Below are 25674 nucleotides of genomic sequence, written 5' to 3' on the forward strand. Positions count from 1 at the left end.
GGGGGAAGTAGATCACCAGGCCCGTCTTCCAAGGTGCCTCCTGGTGGATTTGAACCACCAGCCTTTCAGGCAGCAATTGAGTGCATTAACTGGTTTGCAGCACACAGGGACTCTATTACCCACCCACCCCCCGAAAAAAACATTGTCATCAAGTTGATTCTGACTCATAGCGACCCATAGGACAGAGTAGGACTGCCCCACAGGGTTTCTGAGGAGCAGCTGGTGGATTTGAACTACCGACCTTTTGGTTAGCAGCCAAGCTCTTAACCACTGTGCCACCAGGGCTCCATTAGTCTTTTAAAATCCATTGCTGTCAAATAAATTTTGACTCATAGCGACCCTATGGACATAGTAGAACTGCCCCTTAGGGTTTCCAGTGCTGTAATCTTTACGGGAACGGATCGCCACGTCTTTTCTCCCACGGAGTGGCTGGTGGGTTCGAACTGCTGACCTTTCAGTTAGCAGCTGAGTCCTTAACTCCTGTGCCACCACAGCTCCTTATTAGTCTATTAAAGGCCCTGAAAAGTCTTGCTGTGAAGAAGTCTGTGTGGTTTTGTTTATCCCAGCTTTTCTCCACATGCTTCAAGCACAGAACCATATAGACAACAAGCAGAATGCTTTGTGGAGGACATTTCGGGAAACGCCACTTTGCTCTTGCTTGGCCAACATATTTCAAGAAAACATGGATTTTTCTTTCCAAGGGAAGTCAGCACTTCTGCTAGTGAGTTCAGATTGGATCTAGTCCTTCAGCCAAAATGGGGAGGCTTTGATACAGGGTTAGTTAAAACCGTCTTCTCTGGTAGGGTAAGGATTGTTAGATGTGTGTCTGTGTGTGTGTGTGTGTGTGTGTGTGTGTGTGTAGAGGGGGCATGGCCTACGTTCCTTGGGTAATTCTCAAACAATGAAGGGAAATAGTGTGAAGTTGGATCTCCCATCTTTGATTCTACTCTAGATGTTCTTGGCACTCATCGATAATTAAAAATTATGATAGTAGTGATAGTTGATGTAATTTTGGTTAATGTCTACCATTTTTGTGATGCTAAATATGTATCAAGTGTTATGCAAACTCTTTGCACAGGTTTACTAATGTAGCACTCCTTACAGACACACAAGAGAGGTACTCCTATTACCCCAATTCTGCTGGTGAGGAATCACAGCTCAGAGAGGTTACTTGCCTTGTCACATGTCACACAGCTAGTTAGTGGTGGCCTGCCACTGCTAGGAACTAAGAAGGTCTCCTTTTTGCTAGTTCCGTGCTCTTTTTACTGCATCTACAAAGAAAGCGTCTTTTGGGCAACATTACATTTTATAACCACAGGATTCTATTAATGGATTTTTAAGAATCATGTCTTCCCCAGGATGGTGAAAATGAAAAATGATTTCGGGGTCTGAAGTGTTATGTTACTCAGAGGAATATTGCATATTGGATTTAATTGCTTAATAACTTAAAGTCAAAAAACCTTTTTTATATATATAATACACTCTGCTGGAAGAGAGAATCATTTCCTTGTTTCTTAGTTTTCATTAACTCTTCTTTCCAAAACGGTAATAAAGGTTAGCTGTGGGTAAAAGAGTATGGATGCTGTTGGGAGGGAAAAAAGCATTTTCTCCGTTTGCTCACATCCTAACCATCCTCCTTCTTATTACTCTTAGGATTTCTCTTTGATTGAAAAGTGCTGATAATTCACTTCGCCCCTCAAATTCATTGTCACTGACTGTACAGAACTGAGAGTGATTGCATATTCCTGGGATTTGGGGTTCTGATAACTTATATGTATCAAGGCAGAGGTATTAGAGGAGAAAAAACCAAGCTAGTTGCCGCCGAGTCGATTCTGACTCATAGTGACCCCATGTGTTACAGAGTAGAGTTGCATGCCATGGGTTTTTCATGGCTTTGACCTTTTGGAAGTAGATTGCCAGGACCTTTCTTCCAAGGTGCCTCTGGGTGGGTTTGAACTGCCAGCCTTTCAATTAGCAGTTGAGCGCTTAATGGTTTGTACCACACAGGCAGCTTTAGTAGAGGATATGCAAGTTAAAAAGGGGTAGGGTGGAATTGTGCAAAAAATGTGAGGTGTCTGGTGGGGTGCTGGCGATGGTGTTTGGGACCACATCTTGGCTGAACTAACACCCCAAAGACGAGCACCAAGGACCAGAAACCTCTGGCTTTACCCTATATGGCTTTCCACGACTTGTTGGTAACCAAGCAGGCTTGGCTGACAGCTTTAGTGGAAAAAAGAAGTGAACATCTCCACTTGAAAGATGGTCTCTGGGTTCTTGCTATTATCACCTAATGTAATAAAACTTCCTTTCTTTTTATTTAGGTCTTTTGACATTTGAAAAATTTTGCTCCCAATGAAGAGGGAACATTTCAAAGGCACGCAGGATGTAAAAGAAGAAGTCTTCATGGGCATCTCCATGGACGGACACCAACCCATTGGTCAATGGGAAGACAATGATACCTTCCAACCTTCCGTGTGTTTCCGTGCCCTCCAGTGATAATTCTTTCACTTTATTTTGTGCCATGGGAAAAACCTGAAGCGCAGGCACAATTGCTCCTGAACTTGCAACTTTCCCCCTCAATTCTAGTGACCTTTCTAGAACATGACCATTGGAGATCCCGTTCTCATGTCATCTTTCAGAGCCTAACCAAAGAAGGCACTTCCTCATTCTACGGTGCTTTGGCTTCAGCTTATTTTTCCATTCATTTCTGTTGCTTTTGCCTTCAAACCATCTTACATAATCACAAGACGTCCATCAAGTTTTCCAGGGCCATTTGCAGGCATCTGGACTCCTAGGGGGCTCGCCCATGGCCCACTAAGCCAGCAGTCAGAGGGCACTAACATGAGGCACTGCATTAATTGCTGTATACAGCTGTTACCCAACGAGGTGTGCACACAGCAGCTTGGCTGCCGAGGAGGCCACCATCCCAGCCACCAGGCGTGCACCGAGTGCACAGGCGAGAACAAGATTCTGTTCCGCGTGGACAGTAAGCAGATGAACTTGCTTGCTGTTCTCGAAGTGAGGACCGAAGGGAGTGAGAGCTGGGGTGGGTTTTTGCGCTTCAGGAAGGGGATGCGATGTAGCCTCGTGTTTGTACTGGTAATCATGACCTTGGTGATGGCGTCTTACATCCTTTCTGGGGTCCACCAGGAGCTCCTGATCCCATCGCCTTTCCATTACGGAGGCTTTCCCAGTAACCCCGGTGTGATGGACAGCGAAGGCCCAGGTGACCTAAAAGAGCACCACCACCAGCCCTCTGTAAATAATATCTCATATGTGAAGGATTACCCAAGCATTAAGTTAATTATCAACAGCATCACGGCCAGGATTGAGTTCACGACCAGACAGCTCCCAGATTTAGAAGACCTCAAGAAGCAGGAGTTGCATGTGAGTAGCCTGGTGCTAATCTTCACTTACTGATTCATTTGTAAAGAATGGATGCCTCCCTTTTGATCACCATCTTTGGGAATTCAAAAGGTAAATGACCAAAACATATCTCAAGTGTAACAAGGATCATGGAGCCCTGGTGACACAGTTGTTAAGTGTTCAACTACTAGCTAGAAGATCAGCAGTTCAAATCCACCTGCTGGTCTTTTGAAACCCTTTGGGGCAGTTCTACTCTGTCCCATAGGGTCGTTATGAGTTGGAATCAACCGCAATGGATTTGGTTTGGTTTTAACAAGGATCGTTGGACAGCCTTACAAATCAACACCAAGGAGACTCACGGCCTTCATGGCACAGCTAGAAATGCTCAAGGACCGTCTTCTCATAACTGCATTCCAGGACTGCGTGCCTGACGTGTGATCGTAGTGGTTCAAGTTTGCTCTTGCAGGTCACTGTTGTTTGCAATTTTAAAGTTTGGGTTCCATTTGATTTCCTCTTTCTATTCCGTCCTAATTAGTATTTTTGTCTCTAAGGACCATTTAAATATCCAACAAGTAAAAAGATTCCAGCTGTTTAATTTAATTAGATTTCTTTCTCTCTCTCTCTCTCGGTGTGTGTGTAAGGTCAGTCACTGTGGAATGGATTTTTTTTTACTGTGGTGGGTGGCTCACGGTGCAGCGGACGGGACAGCCCTCCCTGCCATGGGGAAGGCCGGACATGAGGCAGAACACCAGGGCAGCAAGCGGAGGCGGTCCCACTTGGTCACAGGTCCCTGCCACCACCGACGCTGTCCGTGAGGCAGGGCGGGGGCAGGCAAGCGAGGTCGAGCTGGATTCCGCAGCCCTGCCCTTCCACGCAGCACCAGGAAAACACGCCATTTCAATGACTCGTCCGTGTACAATTCAGTTACGCTGCCTGCATGCTTCAAGATGTGCAGCCATTCTTGCTCTCCTTTTCCAAATCAATGGGAGAATGGATTTTAATTAAACTTTTATCTTCATTCTCTCCAAATTTTATTTTTATTTTGAGAAAAGGAGAGTCCCTGCCTGTTTTTGCTTTATTTAGTATTTAATCATTATCAAATGATATTTTGAATTTGGACATTGCAATAAATATTAGGATGTGTCATATTGTGGTTACAATGTGTTTGTGTCTGTCTCTCTCTTTTGTTGCAGATGTTCTCAGTAATCCCCAGTAAATTTCTCCCAAAGAGTAAGAGCCCATGCTGGTATGAGGAGTTTGTGGGCAGGAACACTACTGACCCCTACCTGACCAACTCCTACGTGCTCTACTCCAGAAGGTTCCGATCCACCTTCGATGCCCTTCGAAAGGCCTTCTGGGGCCACCTGTCCCACACCAATGGCAAGCACTTCCGCCTGCGCTGCCTGCCCCACTTCTACATCATCGGGCAGCCCAAGTGCGGCACCACCGACCTCTACGACCGCCTGCGGCTGCACCCTGAGGTGAAGTTCTCCGCCATCAAAGAGCCCCACTGGTGGACCCGGAAGCGGTTTGGTAAGTGAGGGCAGGTCCCAGCGAAAGTGAGGGAGGCCTGGCAAGCATAGGGGCCTTTCACTGCTTCACAGAGCTTCCTGTTACCTCATTCATTCAGCAGGCATTTGGAGCTTGGGGTGTGGGGGAGCCTGCTGTGTGCCAGGCTCTGTGCTGGGCTCTGGGCCACTGCTCTGTGAGGGAGATGGGGCAGATGAGACGAGAAAACATCCCAAGAGACCAAGAGGTTAGATGGTTCCTGTGTGAGGGAAAGGCCCCACAGGTAAAGATCCAACTGGCTGAAACCCAGTGCCCAACCACCAGTGAGCACTTATGGAGTACCAGCTGTGTACAGAGCAGGGGGAACAGCACAGAAATCAGCAGCTCTTCTTGCCCCTGAGAGCCCTGGTACACGGTACCAGCCTTGAGTAGGAAGTTCGCAGTGCCAGGTGGGTGGGCTGCAAGAAGAGGTGTGTTTATCTGGGGGTGTCCGCTCCCAGCTCTGTGCTTTTGAGGCCAGAGCCCCCATTCTGGGAGGGAGAGAAGGAAAAAACCCTCTGCATATGGCCGAGTTTCAGCTCCCTCCCTCACTCTGCCAAAGGACCATGAGCACGCTTCACTGCAGGGCTCAGCTTCTCTGGCCTGCCCCATCTGCCTTGCAGGGTGGGTGTGAAAACCAGAAGGAGATCATTCTGCGGGACCTTGCTCCCAGCACCCCTGTCCCCAGGGATGCCCCCTGCAGTCTGGTTTTGCCCCACCCCCACCTCCGGGCACCTCGCATCATTGTTTCCTCTCCCTGACCTTTCCCTTCTACCAGGAGACATTTGGTCACCCAGACTGAGATGACAAATGGCCTGGCGTTGGCCAGAGGTGGACGGTCTCTGGGTGTTTCCCATGCAAAGGTCTCAGGTGGCTAAGAAAGGCATCTTCAAAGCTCCTTGGTAGAACATAAGTTTAGGCCAGCCCCTAATGTGTCTCCTGATGGGATCGGGTGTTTGACCCGTTGGATGTTTCTCTTGGAGGGAAGAGAAGTGTAAACTGCTCTTAGTGACCACAGCTGTCGGGCCAGTGCTTCCTTGCCATACGTGTCGGAACACACTCTCCTGCTATAGAGGGCTCTCCCCTTAAAGGTTTTCTATTTTCCTGTAATGAAAACCAGTGTCCCACGGGCAGGGAGGAGGGGGAGCAGGGGTGTGCCTCTGAATCAACTGTCTATCACCTTTGTGCAACCTGCAGCCTCTTGCCTGCGTCATGGGCGCTCTCCACTTTCCCTTAAACTTGGGTCACTGTGGTGTGTATATAAGTCTGAAAGTAAAATTTACCCATTTTAAGGCAAAATGTACATTTTGGCTCTAAAAAAAAAAAAGAGCCATTGCCGTTGAGTTGGTTCCGACTCATAGCAACCCTATAGGACAGAGTAGAGCTGCTCCGTAGAGTTTCCAAGGAGCACCTGGTGGATTTGAACCGCCGACCTTTTGGTTAGCAGCCATAGTGCTAAACCGCTATGCCACCACGGTTTCTCATTTTGGCTCTATGTGGCAGATACCAGAACAACTAATGAGTTTAACCCAACCGTCTGTCATGGGGACGGTCCAGTCCCCTTATTGTTGGGATGAGTGGGCAACTGATGGAAGAGGTCAGATGCAGAACCTCAGAAAGATATAGCTTGGGCATTGAGGAAGGAGGATGAATCCTGAGGCTCTGAGGATGCTGCTGTCCTAGGTGGCTGCCTTCCTCCCCTTTTCCTTTTTGATATGACAGTGTGTATCCTGGGTGGCACTGAGTCCTGGCCATTGAGGGTCTCACTCGGTGCACATGTTGACCAGCCCCAACTCACTGGACCTCCAATGGAAGTATGTTTACAGTGAAACCTGTGAGAGCCAGAACTTGATGAGATTGCCTTATTTTCTGGGGTCTCTTGAGTTTTCCATCCTTGACAAGGTGCAGTCGTACCACTCTTCTATCATTCATTTTCGTGGAAAATATTTGTGTTTTCCTTCTCTGACAGGTTTCCGCCATCCGGCTTTTGCAGTTTTTACTGTAGTCCTTGAATAGGTTTACCATCCTTTGAACTGCTCCTACACAATTTAAAAGGGCCTTGGGTGGCGCAAACGGTTTGCACAGATAACCAGAGGTTGGCGGTTCAAACCCACCCAGCGGCGTCACAGAAGAAAAGGGCTGTCAATCTGCTTCTGTGAAGATTACAGTCAGGAAAACCACATGGGGTTGCCCAGAGTCGGAACAAGACAGCAACAAGGACCTGGTTTCACGGTGTTGTCTTCCACCACTTAAGACATTCATTGGTTAAAAGAAGGCAGCCAGTTTACAGAGGCCAGCCCCCTTAGCTCCCCTCACTTACCTGGGCTGAACCTTTTGCTGGTGTATCCTTGCGCCTTTCCAGCCTTCTCTGGTCACTCCTGGAGGCCGCTGCCCGAGTGATAGCAACTTGGTCTTCAGTAACTCGCCCATCTTGGTTCTCCTAGGAATCGTCCGCCTGAGAGATGGACTCCGAGACCGCTACCCTGTGGAAGATTATCTGGACCTCTTTGACTTGGCTGCACACCAAATTCATCAAGGACTGCAGGCCAGCTCTTCGAAGGAGCAGAGCAAGATGAATAAAATCATTATTGGTATGGCTTTTGTGTAGCTCCCACCAGGGTGGGATGGCCTTCCCAGTGGGCCCTGCTCATGTGCCTGGCCAGGCCCAGCTTTGCTTCACCTGCAAAACATTTGCAGGATGGCTGTAGACATCTGTTGAGTGTCCACGTCCCCACCTGGCTGTCAGCCTCACACCTGCCTAAAACGTTCACGTCACTGGTACAACTTCTTTAAAGCAGAAATGCTTAGTGGGTTTTCTAATGACGTGGAGACTCAAGCACAGCTGATGGGGATATTTTTTTTTTCAAGTTACCGTTTCTTTGGACACTCCTATTTTCGTTTAAGCACTCATACTTGACTTTTTACGACCTACTGATCTGAGTAAGCTTGGTTGTAGGATCATAAATGCGATTAACTGATGAGTCGTCAATTTAATACTTGAGGCTTTTATAAGCCCTGGTGGTTGGGACCAGAGGGAGCTTCTCCTGGGAAGACCAGGCCCTGAGACATCTTCTGTGACTGTTTGCTGTTTAAAAAGCCTAGCCCTTGTCAACTTAATGTCTTTAGATATTGAAGATGAGGTGGTCTGGTTTATAATCATTAAAATATATATAATATTGTTATGTAAAAAAAATACATATTTTTACACTTTTACTGGATTCAGCGTAGTAGGAGATGCTTATTCACTTATTCCCTCCTGAAAGAGAGAAACGAAATCATGTTTTGCTTAAATTGGTCTTTACCTGTGACGCTTGTGTCCAACGGCACACGCTTACGTACCTATGCCCAGGTTTATTTATTCAAGGTTACTGCGAGCCAGGTGAGATCGTGCCCCACCCCGGGTATGAACTGGCTAGTTGCTGTTCTCCTGCAGCTTTGAGGGTCTAAACACCCCTAGTCCCAAGTCTAATTAATATTTGAGTGTGACTCTCACCCCATATGTCTCTGGGAAAATTGAACGTTCTTATGAAAAAGCTAAAAGTATGCACCCTAGGGCCAGGACACGGAGACAAAGACAAGGCATGAAAAGGGAAAGCCTTAGTTTGGTTTCCTAATTTTAATTAATAGCTTGACTGCTAACCAAAAGGTTGGCAGTTTGAACCCACCCAGTGGCTCTGCAGGAGAAAGACCTGGTGATCTGTTTTGTAAAGATTGTAACCTTAGGAAAACTTACGGGTCACTTCTGTTCTGTCACATGGGGTTGCTCTGAGTTGAAATCGACTACATAGCACCCAACAAAAACAGATTAAAAAAAGAAGAAAGAATGAAATTGTTGTTGTGTTGTTAAGTGCCATTGAGTGGGTTCCAACTCATAGCGACCTTATCAACAACAGAACAAAACGCTGCCATTCTGGGCCATCCTCATGATCATTGCTATGTTTGAGCCCCTTGTTCCAAGCCACTGTGTCAGTCCATCACCTTGAGGGCCTTCCTTTTCCTTGCTGACCCTCTACTTTACCAAGCATGATGATCTTCTCCAGGGACTGATCCCTCTTGTTAACATGTTCAAAGTACGTGAGACAAAGTCTCTTCATCCTTGTTTCTAAGGAGCATTCTAGCTGGACTTCCTCCAGAACAGATTTGTTCATTCTTCTGGTAGTCCGTGGTATAGTCAACATTCTTTGCCAACACCATAATTCAAAGGCATCAAATCTTCATTCTTTCTTATTCATTGTCCAACTTTCACATGCATATGAGGCAATTGCAAATACCCTGTCTTGGGCCAGGGCCCACCTTCATCCTCAAGGTGACATCTTTGCTTTTTAACAGTTAAAAGAGGTCTTTTGCAGCAGGTTTGCCCAATGTAATAGGACCTTTGATTTCTTGACTACAGCTTCCCTGGGCTTTGATTATGGATCCAAGTAAAATGAAATCCTTGATAACTTCAGTCTTTTCTCCGTTTATCATGCTGTTGCTTATTGGTCCGGTTGTGAGGATTTTTGTTTTCTTTATGTTGAGGTCCAATTCACATACTGAAAACTGTAGTCTTTGATATTCATTGGTAAGTGCTTCAAGTCCTCTTTGATTTTAGCAAGTAAGGTTATGTCATCTGCATATTGCAGGTTGTTAAAGAGTCTTCCTCCAGCCCTGATACTGCGTTCTTCTTCATATGGTCCAGCTTCTCAGATTGTTTGCTCAGCATACAGATTGAATAAGCATGGTGAAAGGATACAACCCTAACATGCACCTTTCCTGACTTTAAACCACACAGTATCCCCTTGTTCTGTTGGAACAACTGCCTCTTGGTCAGATTCCTCATGAGCACAATTAAATGCTTTCAATTCCCATTCCTTGCAATGTTATCCGTAATTTGTTATGATCCACACAGTCGAATGCATTTACATAGTCAATAAAACACGGGTAAACATCTTTCTGGTATTCTGTGCTTTTAGCCAAGATCTACCTGCAATCAGCAGTGATATCCCCACTTCCACGTCCTCTTCTGAATCTGGCTTGAAATTCTGGCAGTTCTGTCGATGTACTGCTGCAACTGCTTTTGAATGATCTTTAGCAAAATTTACTTGCATGTGATATTAATGATATTGTTCTATAATTTCTGCATTCTGCTGGATCATCCGTCTTTGGAATGGGCACAAATATGGATCTCTTCCAGTCGGTTGGCCAGGTAGCTGTCTTCCAGATTTTTTTGGCATACACCTGTGAGTGCCTCCAGGGTTGCATCCATTTGTTAAAACATCTCAATTGATATTCCTGGAGCCTCATTTTTGCCAATGCCTTTGGTGCAGTTTGACTTCTTCGTTCAGTGCTGTTGGTTCTTGATCGCATGCTACTTCCTGAAGTGACTGAATGTCGGCCAAATCTTTTTGGTACAGTGACTCTGTGTATTCATTCTATCTTCTTTTGATGCTTCAATTTACCTAACACAAATTTTGGTGAGTTGTATGGTGGCGTTGTGGTGGGATAAGCAGGGTGGAGAGGCCTGTGGAGAGCTGGGACGTACCCCTGACTGTACTACAGGTAAGTCTTTGCAATATGACAAGGCAGTCTTTGTGTTCCTGAACTCAGTGTGTGCATCTATAAAATGGGTTTATCGCACCAGATCAGTTCCCAACTCCTCTCAGCCCTGAAATATGATTTAGCTAAGCCTCTCTTCCTCTGGTTAGATGCTTGTTAGAGGTGTAAGTTTCTTAATCATCTTGGGCCCCAGGACCAGAGAGGCCTGTTCCTCAGTGGTCTTTGCTAACAGCTGGAGTCACACAAGAGCTTCAGACATGTTGGAAAGCTCCTGGTTCTGCTCCCATGGCACCCTGCCCTGGGACAGCACCCTCGAGTGGTGCTGGGCTTACTTGTTGCATTGTCTGTCTTCCCCTTGATTGTGAGGTTCAAGGAGGGAAGAGCCATGTCTATCTTGTGTCACTCATATATCCCCAAACCCAAACACAGTGCCATATTAGATGCCAAATAAGAACTGGGTAGATGGATGGATGGGTGGATGAGTGGATGGGTGGATGGATGAGTGGGTAGGTGGGTGGATGGATGGATGGATAGATGGATGGGTAGGTGGGTGGATGGATGGATGGATGGGTAGGTGAGCAGATGGATGGGTGGGTAGGTGAGTGGAGGGGTGGATGGGTAGGTGAGTGGATGGATGGATGGATGGATAGATGGATGGGTAGGTGGGTGGATGGATGGATGGATGGGTAGATGAGTGGATGGATGGATGGGTAGGTGAGCAGATGGATGGGTGGGTAGGTGGGTGGATGGGTGGGTAGGTGGGTGGATGGGTGGGTAGGTGGATGGGTAGGTGGGTGGATGGATGGGTGGGTGGGTAGGTAAATGGATAAGTGAATGGATGGATAGGTGGGTGGATAAATGAACAGATGGATGAAAAAAAGCTTCTGTGGTTGTAAAATCAGTTATTTTTTGAGATTGAACAGAAGTTGTGACAATTTTCTTTTAGATACTTGTCTTTCATATTTCCTTATTCATCGTGAGTAGAACTTTCAAAGGACTCCTGATTGATCTGTCTTTTCTATATCCTAGGGTATTGTCTCTTTAAAAAAAAAAAAGACTGGAGCAGAACTGTTCACCTGGATGTAATTACATCCAGTAGAATAAATAGGACTCTGTCAACTTCCTGTATTATTGTGATGCCCTTATCACTGATCAAAGACACTTAATCTTCTGACTCACATTTTCCCTGAGTAAGGGACTTTGAGTTGTATTGTCCTGCGTAAAATGTCGAGAAAGTAGTGTGTAATTGATTGATTGATTTGCCTTTCTTTCTAAATCTCTGGAGATTGTCCTAAAAAAAGGAATTCGTGCAATTATCTGAGAAAGTTCTGTGTTGTTGAGAACGTCTGCGTCTTGGCCTTTTCCCCGTCCTAGATGGTGTGTTTAAAATGTTCACTCATCAGTCATGTGGGTCATGATAAAACAGGGGCTAGAGCCAAGCCCCTGTCCTCCAAGTCAGCACTGATTGAGTGCCAGCCGTGTGCAGGGTGATGGGGTCAGAGACCGTGTAGGTGATAGGTAGGTGATAGATAAGTAGGTGGTTGTGTGGGGTGATAGGTGACCATGTCGGGTAATGGGGTATGTGGTTGTGTGGGGCCATGGGGTAGGTGACCATGTGGGGCAGTGGGTATATATGTGTGTGTGTATATATATATATGGAAACCCTGGTGGTGTAGTGGTTAAGTGCTACGACTGCTAACCAAAGGGTCAGCAGTTTGAATCCACCAGGCACTCCTTGGAAACTCTATACGGCAATTCTACTCTGTCCTATAGGGTTGCTACGAGTTGAAATCAACTTGATGGCAGTGGGTTTGGCTTGGTTGTATAGGGCAATGGGTAGGTGACTGTGTGGGGTAAAGAATCTGAGACTGAGTTCCTGTGAGCCTTCAGGCAAAGACTTCCTTTTCACCTCGTCCCAAGTTTTCCTGTGACTAACTTGTTACTGTTTCAAGGAAAGACCCATGCAGGTTGTATCTGAATTCCTATTGAGGGTTCACTTCCCCACTCCTTTGCCCCTGATGCATTCTGAAGAAAATCACCTAGTGCATTCCTGGTGGGCCCTTAAATTGCCACATAGTTGCATGCCATGAACAAAGTGAACTCTTGGGAGATTGGGAGGCCCGATGCTGGGAAAGCTTTTGTGCTCATGTAGGAGAGAGGAGCTGGGGGACGAGGGACCCTTGGTGTGGTGTAGACCACCTCGAGTTCCAGACAGAGGTCTTTGGGTTGTGTCTCTGTGACAGCAGGTGGTCTTCAGCCCCCCTCTTCTGGAATCCCACCAGCCAGCGTTGGATGACTGGCTCGGGGCCACGGCTATTTAAGAGATGGGATCCTGGAACCAGTTATGCCCTCCGTAACTCATGGGTAGTTTTCCCCTGGGCACTCGATGACAGCCAATACCCTAGCAATTGCTCATGTGCGGTGCTTCCATCTCCAGGGGAGGCCAGCGCGTCCACGATGTGGGATAACAATGCCTGGACCTTCTTCTATGAAAACAGTACGGATGGCGAGCCACCATTTCTGATCCAGGACTTCATCCACGCCCTCCAGCCCCACGCCAAGCTGATCGTCATGCTCAGGGATCCCGTGGAGAGGTGAGTGTAGTAGGACTGAAAGGAACAGGCAGTTTTTTTCCCTTCCTCCCTCCCTTTTTCCCCCAAATAAAAGATCTCATATGTTTATTACTGAACCAACCTATTAACACAGAAACATAAAAACAGAGGTAAAAAACCTATCCAATTGTTCAGATACTGGTGAAATCTTCAGCTTGCTCTGGTAAGATGCTGGCGAACCTGATAGTGAGTACATGTGCCGTCAGAGGCGGGACTTCTTATAGACCCAGCTTGGTTCTTCTCAAGGAAAAGCCCATTGAAAAACATTTATTTTGGTAAAATCTATATTAAAAAAAAGTTTGCCACATTAACCATTTTTAAGTGTACTATTCAGTGACGTTATATCACATTCACCATCACCTCTATCCATTTCCAAGAGTGTTCTGTCACCCCAACAGGGACTCGGGGCCCTTCAGCATTGCCTCCAGTTCCCTCCTCCCTCCTGCCCCTGGTGAGCACTGATAAACTCTATGCATTTGCCTGTTCTAGATATTTCATATAAGTGGGCTCATACTGTTAAAACAAAAATCATATCAAGCCAATAATAAAAAATGAAGTTAATTAAATATATATTCTTTGCAAATTGTTTAACAGAAAGCCTCAAGTCTGTGAGACAGGCAGCAGGCTGGAGGCTTCACTTGACTCACATAGCTGCAGGGGCTGACAAATTCAAGCTCAGCAGGTCAGATGGCAGGCTGTTGGCTCATGGGATGCAGAGGTTGACAAACCAAACACTGGTAGGTCAGATGGGAGGCTTGTGGGCTGCAGAGGCTGACCAATCCAAGATTGCAGGTCAGACAGTAGGCTGTTGGCTCAAGTCCCAAGAACTGGAGGTCAAATGATGACAAGCCGAGTGCAGGATCCGGAGCAGCGCAAAAACCAGCAAGCTTTGCCAGAAAGTTCATATATATTGGATGCAGGGCACAACCCCAAGGAAACAGCCTTTCAGCTGATGGGCTGCTGGTAGCAGATCTCATCGTGGGGGTGATTACATCATTACATGATTGCAGACTACATCATAACAGCCAAACCTCTGAGAAGCACGCCCAGCCAAGTTGACACAGAGCCTTAACCATTGCACGTAGCTCCAAGTCTGCCCCCAGAGTCTGTACCCCAAAACTGACTGAATTCTTCAGTCTTACTAGTTTCTTTGACTGAAAAGTGCTTTCAGGAACTAGTTTTTTCAAGGCTCAAGGTTCAAAAGGACACCTAAGGGCCTTTGTGGGTTACCCCAACTTCCATGAAAGCCAGAAATCTGGATTCCAGGGGAGCTAAAACAGTTTCTCAGTACACTGTTTGTCCCTTTATGTCTGACTTAGTTCATTTAGCATCATGTTTTCAAGGTTTGTCCATGTCCTTAGGGAAACAGAATTTTGTAGAGCAGTCTTTTTTCTCATCACCAACAAGATTTTGCCTTTCTCTCTCTTTTTTAAATAAACAAACTTAACTTGCAATATTACTGCTATTTCTTATGTAAATGTTATTCTTCGGGCAATCCATACTGTGTTTAAACAAATTGTGGATTGTTTTCTTAGCCATTCTGACCCTTGGGCCTTCAGCGTCTGGTGAATCTAACCTGGGGACATGGGAGGAGTCCTTCGATTTTGTCAGGACTTGGGAAACACTGGTATGTGTGTGGGGGGTTTGCTGTTGTTAACTCCTAGAATTCTGTATCTCCCGTTGATTAGCAGCTTTGGGTCCTTGTTAGCTCTGCCTGTGAATCTCAGGCTTTTCCTGAGAAACCAAAAGGGAGAGAAGTAGAAGAGAGCCACTTTGTCTTAAAGATCAGGGCTGGCCCAATATGGAGGAGGCAGAGTGGCAGGTTATTAAACAGCCAGCGCTGAGGTAGCCTGGCCAGTGCCTGGCAATGCTGGAATCATCGTGATGCCTGCAGGGGCTGCAGAATCTTGGAAAAATCATTTCACCCAACCCCCGCCCCCCAATACCACCACATCAGAGATATGGGCCCCCAGTCTGTTCCAGGACCCAAGATGACCCTTCCAGCTCTGAGAGAAAGTTCTTCCTTATTTCGAGTCCAGGTCTGTCTTTGGGGAGCGTCCGCACATTAGTTCTGTTTCTTCCCCACAGACCAAGTCTTAGCCTTCGAGAGCCTGCCTGATACACAAAGACAGCGGCCTTGGCCCTTTGTGTCTTTTTTCCTTCAGGCTTAACCCCCAGCCCCCATTCCTTCCTCAGATGGCCTGCCCCTCCGGCCCCACATACTTGCCAGTTATAAAAATAATGCGTGTTTGTTGTGGAAATTGTAGATAATACAGTAGAAAACTACAAAGGAAACATTTTTAAAAACACCTATAATCTCCTACTCAGAGTTAAATATTATTTATATTTTGGTTTTTTTTTTTTCACATTTTTTTTCTTTGCAGATAAATATACTGAGGAAGTGTGTGAGAGAGACAGGAGGAGAGAGAGAGAGAGTGTGAGAGAACTCAGTTGTGTGAATATACGGTTTTAAAAGTATGCTTCTTTCATTTAACAATGTTGACCTCAAATGGCTTTAAGGTGGCCCTGGTCATTTGTCCCTGAATTTATCTCTGTGTGCACCCTTTTTGGAGTTCTCAGAACAGACCCCATTGAATAGCTGGATCACCCCCTCCCTCAACCCCTACCCCAGCCTCCATTAAGCTGCTTGAACACACGTTTGCTCCGTCGGGGCCATGCTGTCTGGCTCTCACCTTTCGGTGTATGCTTTCAGTCTCTGCTTTCTGTATGCCGTCCAGCCTCAGGAATCCTTTCTTCCCTCTGTTCTGGCCCTGGGGCAGCTCCCCATTTCCTACCTGGTGGTTCCCACACACTCGGAGGCCAGGACTTGTCCCTTTCCTCACGGAGTCGGCTGGTCTCTTTCAGAGAGAGGACAGTTGATACAAACCAGTGGTGCTCCCATGTAGACACGGTTACATAACTGTCAGCCTCAGGGGGAAAGGCCCAGTGACTGTGCCCGCCCCTCGCCGCCTGCTGAGGTGTTTTCACAGCTGCTTTGCCCCCTCCCTGAAGCTGTCCTTAGCTGAAGTTCACAAGGCTGGAACGTCTTCTCAGGAGTGACTTTCTTTCACACCTCCCTAGGCCTCATTCTGAGGAGGGTCAGGCTGGCCTCCACTTCGGAGGGCCATGAAGAGAGGCAAACTGGGCTGTCTGTAGCTCTATGGGCCAGAGAAATAGGAGCTGGTCTGTCTCTGGACTTAGCATAATGACTGTGCTAGGCATGTGCAAACATGCCAGCCTGGTCTCAGCCGTGGGGTTACAGGGCTAGCCAGAGAGACAGGCATGGCTGTGATATGTTTTGGTCCCACAGATTCATCAAGAGCCTTATGGAAGGAGAGAGAGGGTGCTGAAGAGAAAGTGAGCTCCGTGTGGGAGGCCCAGGAAGACTGTCCTAGAGGGGCCTGCAGGGTGCTATAGGATGAACTGAGTTCGTCAGGCAAATAAAGGACAGAACCACACTGAGCAGAGAGAACGGCAAGAACACACTGTCTTGCTGAAGAGTGGCACCAGGTTCCCCACATGTGCCTTTTTCTTCCCAGAGTTCTGTTTCTACCTCAGGACAGGAGCACCGTGAAGGGAAGACTTTGAACAGGGAGGGTGGCTGGAGCCGTCCAGGTTCAGACAGCTGATCCAGAAATGAGGTCCCAGCCAAGGGTGCCATCTTGTACAGAGACTCTTGGTTCATGACGTGGTATCCCAAGTGGTCGTCATGAGGTTTCTTTTCTTTTTATTAGAACAAAACTTCTATTTATGCTAAGAATTGGAAGTGAAGGTTTCTTGCCTTCCTAGTCCTCAACTTAGCAGAAATAGTTCATTGATTCAGTATTTATTAAGCCCCTACCAAACTGGGCCAGATGCTGAGCAAACACACCATTGTGACTTATGAAGGACACCCCATGCCTGCCCTCTGGGAGTTGCATGTTGCCAGAGAAGTGAGGCATTGATTCTGGCACGACAAATTTGTGCTGAAAAGGAGTAGAGCAGGCTGCCACACAGATCGTGTATCACGGAGCCGTTGTCCCATCCTTCAGTTTGTGGTACCGTGGTGGCTTGTGTGTTGCTGTGGTGCTGGAAGCTATGCTGCTGGTATTTCGAATACCAGCAGGGTCACCCGTGGTGGACAGGTTTCAGAGGAGCTTCCAAACTAAGGTAGACTAGGAAGAAAAGCCTGGTGATCTGCTCCTGAAAATTAGCCAATGAAAACTATAGATCACAACAGTACATTGTCCCACTGGCATGCGTTGGACACATCACGAGGAGAGAACAGTCGTTGGAGGAGGACATTGTGTTTGGTGAAGTAGAGGGTTAGTGGGGGCAAGGAGGACCTGTGATGAAATGAATTGGCACAATAGCCACAATGGTGGACACAGACATGCTGGTGATTGTAAGGATGATGCAGCATTGTACAGTGTTTTGTTCTTTTGTACATAAGATCACTATGAATCATACTGGACTTGATGACAGCTAACAGCAACAACCCAGTCATGGGGTTGCTTGCTGTATCAGTTATCAATTGCTGTGTAACAGATAACCCGAAAATGTAGCAGTTGAAAACTACACACATTTATCATTTCATAGTTTCTGTGGGTCAGGGTAGCCAGGTCCTCCTCTTCAAGGTCTCTTGCAGGCTGCAGTCAAGATGTTGGCCAGGGTGGAGGTCTCATCTGAATGCTTGCCTGGAGAAGGATCCACTCCAAGCTCATGTGGCTGTTGGCAGAATTTGGTTCCTCAACAGCTGTTGGAATGCGAAGTTCTATTCTTTGTGGGCTGTTGAATGGAGGCTATCCTTAGTGCCTTGCCATGTGGGCCTCTCCAACATAGCAGCTTGCTTCATCAACACCGCAAGGGAGAGAGTCTGCCAGCAAGTCAGGAATCACAGTCTTTTGTAACCAAATCATAAAGTGATGTTGTATCACTTTTGCCATATTCTGTTGGTTACAAGCAAGTCACCAGGTCCAGCCCACACTCAAGGGGAGGGGACTACATAGTGTGAATACCAGGGAGTAAGATCATTAAGGGCCATTTTAGAAGTCACCTGCCACACCTATTCTCTCTGTTCCCCTCCCTGGTCCTCCCGGAAACTGGGGCCCTGCCCCGCAGCTGGGAGAAGAGGAACGCCCAGCATGTCTCCACCACCAGCAGCTGGTCTCCACATGCACAGTGGAGCACGTGTTTTACGCATGTATTTTCTGTGTGTGTTTCTGACAGCAGCAGCTGCTTCATCGCTTTTTAAGTACGTATAAAAATATGTAACAATAGGAATTTCTTCTTTTTTGAGATTCATGGCTCATGGCCTGTGTGAAATGGCTGGCGCCCTCCCCATCCCAGACAGATAAGATGATAAATTTTGTGTGTTTAGGCCACTCTCAAAGAAACAAGAAGCTCCAAGCCCAAGTGTAATTCCAAGCTCATTAGTATAACTGGATCCTGGGCCATTTGCCTGTGTCAGTCATCCATGACCTTGAACTTCTGCAAGTGGGAGATTCCTTGGGCTGCTCACTGCTGGTTGGATTGGGCCAAATTGTTCTTTTCCTTCTACAGTTTGGCCTGGAGAGAAAAAAAATTTATTTCTAGTTCTATGTTCACATTTAGATAATAAGTCAAATGTAGGGGGTTTAAAAATGTTGGAATTGTTGTTTTCATATGCCGTTGAGTCAGCCACCGACTCATGGTGACCTCATGGACAGTGGGATCAGACCATGGTGATCCATATGGTTTTTCATTGGCTCTCTTTTGGAAGTTGATTACCAGGCCATTCTTCCTAGTTTTGTCATAGCCTGGAAGCTCTTTTGAAACCTGTGCAGCATCACAGCAACACACAAACCTCCACACACGACTGACAGATAGCGGTGGCTGCGCACAAGGTGCGTGGGGTGGGAATCGAACCCAGGTCTCCTGCATAAAAAAAAATCATAGAAGGCAAGAATTCTACCACTGAACCACCCCTGACCCGTTGGAGTTGTAAACAAAGTCACATCAATTGCATTTGAGTGTCCAGAGAGGTATGCAACCAATTAGTCCTTTTTTTTTTTTTTCATTCTGGAGGAAAACAGAGGCGTGATGGAAGGAAGTGGATGGGATGGTCGCTGGCCCAAGGGGCCAGCCAAGAATTCATCCTTTGCATTTCTTTGTGCAGGAGATTATAAGAATTTAATACTAAAGTATGTCTACACTAAATTGATTCAGTTAATTAAAAAGAAGCTGCCAATTACAAGCAGGATTTGTCTTCATTTAATCCGATTCTTAAGGGGAGAAGACTGTTCTTTTCCAATGTTTCTGACAGTAGCCTCCTGCCTCTTCACATGTGAGCTGGTTGATGGAGTTGGCCTCTTAACTCAGAGGCTGTTACAGCACCGGTTGGATGTGAACAAATGGCTGGCCTGTGCTGACCCCTCCTGCCTAGTGGCACACTTCTTTCTTTCGGGGGACATTTGGAGGGATCTTGCGCCATCTGTTAGGGGTTATACAGGGCCTGTGTTCTGGTTTTAATTCTGCCTGTAGCCTTCTGTGTACAGAAACCGACACCAGGAATGGGTTGTTTCCACGTTTTATGATGATGAGTCAAGAGGGAAGGAGAACTCAGCTCAGTTAAGAATTAGAATGAGATTTCAACCCAAACCCCTTAAGCCTTGGAACCTGTAGTTGTTTTCTTCCTCTGCTTATATAAACGGATTTTTTAAACAACCCACTGAACTGGTTAAATAATTAATCTATTTATGACTATAAACCATGAACAGAACGAGGCTCTTAATGAAATGCATCCATGTATATACGCAGTTTGTCATTTGGACCCAGCAATGATCGGGCCTGAATGTTTGGACAGGAAGTCTGCTTTCTTTGGTTTCTTTCTGTCAGGAGAGTGTGCAGTGGGCTGTGTGGCAGTGACGGGGGGCTGCAGGATCAAGGCAATAGGAACACAGCCTTGGGGCCCAGAGGGCTTTTCAGACCCCACCTCTGCCACTCAGAGCTCTGTGACCTCCGGCAAGCTGCTTAACCTCTCTGTGCCTCTTTTCCTCTTCTGTGAAGTGGGGGGAAATACTACCCCAAGGGCTTTGAGAATTAAACGACCTCATAGTTAACCAAAAACCAAGAAAACAAACCTGTTGCCGTCGATTCTGACTCATAGAGACCCTATGGGACAGAGTAGAATTACACCATAGGGTTTCCAAGGAGCAGCTGATGGATTCGAACTGCTGACCTTCTGGTTAGCAACCAAGCTCTTTAACCACTGCACCACCAGGGCTCTGACCTTATATATAGAATGGTTTAATAGCACTGGCCAAGTGAAAACCTTGTAAGCATTAGCTACTATTATTAGGGAGCCCTGGTGGTGCAGTGGTTAAAAGCTCGGTTGCTAACCAAAAGGTCAGCAGTTCGAATCCACCAGCCACTCATTGGAAACCCTATGGAGCAGTTCTACTCTGTCCTATAGGGTCGCTGTGAGTCAGAATTGACTCAGTGGCAGCCAGTTTGGTTTTTCAGTTTATTATTATCAGGTCTTCTCTGTAGTAGCAAGTAATTACCAGATTTATTACCTGCTTATTCACTCACTTAGTATTTCTGGAGCACTCATGATGGTGATGTGCTAGACGCGGTACCGACACAGAGAGCAAATGCCATCCTGCCTGTGTCCTCGTGGAGGTTACGTGGAGTCGAGGGGCCAGGGCCAGGCTGTGTGAAATGAACACACATTATTGAGCACTTATGAGGCCTGGCTCTGCCTTTCTGGGCATCGCCTCATTTGCATCTTCCATGAAGGCATGAGTGCTGTTGTGATAGCTGGTTTGCAGGTGAGGCTTGGGCTCAGTGGGGTTGTCATCCACCTGTGTGGTTAGAAGTGGCCAGGGCATTCGCTTCCATGTTGTCTCATGTGAAGTCAAGCTTCTTATCCCTACCTAGGCCAGTTCCCTGGGACACAGATGGAAATGGCCAATGTGGGTACAGGAGGATTATTATGAGGAATGTTGATGGGCACTGTCCTACGTGTAGGGTCACGGGAGATAAGACAGACAGAGGAGGGATTGGGCTGTCATGCCATGGTAACAGAGGCCTCAGCCCAAGCCACAGAGAGCTCTAAGCTGGGGCGACCCTTCAGAGTGGTCCACGATTGAGGCATCTTCCACTGGCCATCTTCAGATGTGGGCTTCCCTGGGAGGGGCGTGGCCTTGGGCAGGTTTTTTCAGCCTAGGACTGGACTGTGGGCTATCAGCACAGGACTCCCCAGTTTTGTGGAGTTCTGTGAACAGTAAGAACCCCAGGTTTTTCAAGTGCCTAAGCCTGGGCCCATCTGAGCTTCTGTTTACCCATCTCCAGATCAAAGAGCAAGATGGCGCCCCAGGGTAATAACCACCACAGATAGGAGGGGACTGAACTGAGCTTTTGAATTACAATAGGCCTTTGACTCAAGGTGCAACTCTGTCCTGCGACTCAACCTGTGCTGGACATCCTTCTCCAAACGGCTCAACCTGGGGAAGCCCCCGTTTAATTCCGTAGATCCGTGTTCTCAGGCAGTAGAGGGGAGCCTGGTACTCAAAAAAACCACACAACACTTTCCCTGCTAGAGACTTGCACAGGTATTAACAAGCAGACTGGCCCTCAGCACAGGTAGATTACTTATTAATATAAACGATCTCAAAGGGAATCTAGGAGAACTTCCCTGTGGGTCAGAGATGGAGGAGGAGAAAGGGCCCTGGAATACAAAGGTGACAGAAGGCACACCTGGATTTCTCCCTCCTCCTTGCTCCCTCACTCCAGCCCTCATGCTTTCCTTTTCTTTTTTAAGACTATGGAGGATTAAAAACTGCACATATCTGCCTTGAGGAAGACTGCAGCAGAGTGTCTTTAAGCTGCCTGGTAATTGCTTGGTGAATTCGGGCAATTTGTGTCTCAGAAGCTGCCTGTTTGGGTGTCATGGACACACCTTTCTGCCGGTGCGAAGAGTGGCATGAGGTCACTTTAATAGGGCTGAACTGTGGAGCCACCCAGGGACAAGGGGGTGGCCTCAGACTACAGGGCAGGGAGGGAGACCCCAGAAGGACAGCTCCGGCCTTTGTAAGGTGTTCCATGAAGTCTGTTCAGGGGTAACCGCTTGTGGAATGCCATGTGTGTTCAACACTGTTTTGTTTGTTTGGGAAATGTTTATAAAGCCATTGGCAGGCCTGTGTATCCCCACATGGATTGTTTGGAAAGGGTGGTTCTCTGCAGAAGGAACAACTGGGTGAAAAGAGAGATTGTGCTGTCTGGGCTGGGATAGCAGAGGTACTAAGCATCAACTCTGGGCCAGCCAGGTAGAGCGCCAGGACCCTGCATCCCAGGAGTGCTGGGACCAACCAGAGAGGTGGAGGTGTTGGAGGGATGGGGGAGGGGATGTTGACAGTACATGTCACGCTGGCCAGCCCTGATGTCTACAGTACATGTCACACACTGGCCAGCCCTGATGTCTACAGTACATGTCACACACTGGCCAGCCCTAATGTCTACAGTACATGTCACAACCTGGCCAGCCGTGATGTCTACAGTACATGTCACACACTGACCAGCCCTGATGTCTGTAGTACATGTCACGCTGGCCAGCCCTGATGTCTACAGTACCTGTTACAACCTGGCCAGCTCTCATGTCTACAGTACATGTCACATGCTGGCCAGCTCTGTCTGGTGTCCCAGGGCTGCTGTAAGAAAGTACCACCAAATCACCACGAGTTCTGTCTTAGAATGACAGGAATTTATCGTCTCACAGTTCTGGAGGCCAGAAGGTGGAATTCAGGGCCTCAGCCGGGCCTTGCTCTCCCCAGGCTCCGGGGAAAGCCTCTCTTGTCTGCCGTGCTCCTTGGTTTGCGGCTGCAGCATCACCCCAGTCTGTGTCCCAATGCACACTACCGACTTACCCCTGTGTCTGTGTCTCTGGGTCCTTCTCTTTATAAGGACAACACTCGGATTGGATTTGGACCCACCCCACTGTGGTATGACCTCATATTGACTGACAACATCTTCAAAGACCCTGTTTCTGAACAAGGTCACATTCGTAGGTCAGAGCTTCAGCATATCATTTGGGGAGGAGCAGTTCAATCTGTAACACCTGGTGTGCATTGCCAGTTGGTCTGCAGTGAGGGTCCCTCAGCCTGGGTCCTGGCCTGACTTTGCTGATGCCTGTAACCTTAAAACCCGTTGCCATCCAGTTGATTCTGACTGACAGCGACCCTATAGGACAGAATAGAACAGTCTCATGTGGTTCCCAAGGAGCGGCTGGTGAATTCAAACTGCCGACCCTTTGGTCAGCATCCTTCCTAGCCCTTAACCACTGCACCTTAAAAAAAGCCAAAATCAAACCCACTGCTGTCGAGTCAATTTGACTCATAGTGACGCTGTGGGACAGAGTAGAACTGCCCCATAGGGTTTCGAAGGAGCAACTGGTGAATTTGAACTGCTGACCTTTTGGTTAGCAGCCGTTGTAGCTCTTAACTGCTGTGCCTTAAACCCATTGCCGTTGAGTCAATTTCGACTCATAGCGACCCTATATGCTCTGTGCAGCTGAGCGTTCTCACCCGTGGAGTCGCTTGCTCTCAGGATCACTGGCCCTGTAAGCCGTGACTGGCTGGCAGATACGAGGGACGCTTGGTATTCCTGCAAGAGGCTCTGCCTTCCGTTCCACGAACACTGACTGAGGACTGTGGTTGAATGCTCCAGAAGAAACAGGTAGACCAAGAACACTCCTTGTGCTCAAGGATCTAGTGGGGAAGAGAAGACCCCACCCAAATGCCCAGGTCAACAGGAAGAAGGTTGATGAGGTCTGCACCTCTGGACGTTTTTAGGCCCAAACATGGGTGTTCCATCAGGCAGGTAGTGAACCTCACCAGTGTCACCTACACGCTGGGGCCTAAGGTGTCCTAGAAGCTTCCTCCAGTCAGCTGGCCTAGCCACACCTGCTCCATGGCGCCTCCCGGTGGGAAGTTCACGGTTGTGATTCATTGAGACAGAAGGACCTTTTTCCCAGCCATGGTTACTGGCCTTTTTTCCTGGTAGGAAAAATACATATAATTATCATTGATGACACCATTATCAGAGGTCGAGCAGTTATTGATTAGTGATTTGAATTTGGAAGCCAGCAGATGGAGACTAATGAGGCGAGTGGCTTGGGCTTTCTTTTGTAACCACCTTTATTTAGACCCTGCACGTGGCCCAGATGGCAAGACATCACAAGGAGGGGGAGTTGGGGGACACAAGTGTGTCCCCCTCCTTGGGGACCCTGGCCGAGGAGATGTGAGTGCTCGTGTATGCACTAGGAGCCTACGGGAGGGGGGCCAGCATCGCCTGGGGGGACAGCCTGGAGCAGTCAGCTGCTTCCAGCCATCCACACCTTCAGCATCTGCCTCAGGTCCTTTCTGGCAGCTTGGAAAGCTCTGTGCATGGAGCAGTAACTGGAAGAAGCGTTGCAGCTCCAGAGCACCGAGAACCTGCGTTCTCCTGTCTTGAACCTGAGCGTAAAGCTTGTGCTTTGAACCTTTTGAGCTAGGTGACGGTGGGCCTCTCTGGGGACTGACATGTTAAAAACCAGCAGAGCAATCAGGGTAGTGGTGACGTTTGCTCGACTTTGTGAATATCCTAAAAACCACTGAATTGTACGCCTTGAATGGTAAATTTTATGGCATGTGAATTACCTCAATTTAAAAAATAGTAAGAACATAACTAACACAAAAGGAGGGGAAGACCAACCTATAGGGAGAGTTCTCACTGAACTGTGACATCTGAGCTGGAACATAGAGGGAAAGACTAAGGAAACCATTATTTAAGAACCTAAACTGTTAAAATCTAATGAGCTATTGCAGTAACCCTGAAGATTAGCTTGTTGTCATTCGGTGCTGTCGAGTCGGTTCCGACTCAGCGACCCTATGCACAACAGAACCAAACACTGCCCGGTCCTGAGCCATCCTTACAGTCGAAGTTATGCTTGAGCTCATTGTTGCAGCCACTGTGTCCATCCACCTTGTTGAGGGTCTTCCTCTTTTCCGCTGACCCTGTACTCTGCCAAGCATGATGTCCTTCTCCAGGGACTGATCCCTCCTGACAACATGTCCAAAGTATGTAAGATGCAGCCTCGCCATCCTTGCCTCTAAGGAGCATTCTGGCCGCACTTCTTCCAAGACAGATTTGTTCGTTCTTTTGGCAGTCCAGCTGTAGTCAATATTCTTCGCCAACACCACAATTCAAAGGCGTCAACTCTTCTTCAGTCTTCCTTATTCATTGTCCCGCTTTCACATGCATATGATGAGATCGAAAATACCATGGCTTGGGTCAGGCGCACCTTCGTCTTCAGGGTGACATCTTTCCTCTTAGACACTTTGAAGAGGTCCTTTGCAGCAGATTTGCCCAATGCAACGAATCTTTTGATTTCTTGACTGCTGCTTCCATGGCTGTTGGTTGTGGATCCAAGTAAAATGAAGTCCTTGACAACTTCAATCTTTTCTCCGTTTATCATGGTGTCGCTCATTGGTCCAGTTGTGAGGATTTTTGTTTTCTTGATGTTGAGGTGCAATCCGTACTGAAGGCTGTGGTCTTTGATCTTCAGATGATTAGCTTATCTAAGTGATAAAAGATCATGCAATGTGTTGTTGTTGTT

At 47.4% G+C, this 25674-nt stretch overlaps 1 protein-coding gene across 6 annotated transcripts in view; it reads left to right on the plus strand.

The window, feature by feature from the left end:
• The window catches only part of CHST15 (carbohydrate sulfotransferase 15), a 96516-nt gene that overhangs the window by 56680 nt on the left and 14162 nt on the right, over nt 1-25674 (plus strand). For all 6 annotated transcript variants that reach the window (XM_064269214.1, XM_003419668.4, XM_064269216.1 and 3 more), the window contains 4 exons: nt 2322-3387; nt 4560-4899; nt 7359-7505; nt 12887-13043. In XM_064269214.1, coding sequence (XP_064125284.1) covers nt 2842-3387; nt 4560-4899; nt 7359-7505; nt 12887-13043 — 1190 coding nt within the window. In that variant the 5' untranslated portion in view covers nt 2322-2841. The remainder of the gene's footprint in view (nt 1-2321; nt 3388-4559; nt 4900-7358; nt 7506-12886; nt 13044-25674) is intronic.

Source organism: Loxodonta africana, chromosome 16 (assembly GCF_030014295.1).
Source record: "Loxodonta africana isolate mLoxAfr1 chromosome 16, mLoxAfr1.hap2, whole genome shotgun sequence".
Classification (NCBI taxonomy): domain Eukaryota; kingdom Metazoa; phylum Chordata; class Mammalia; order Proboscidea; family Elephantidae; genus Loxodonta; species Loxodonta africana.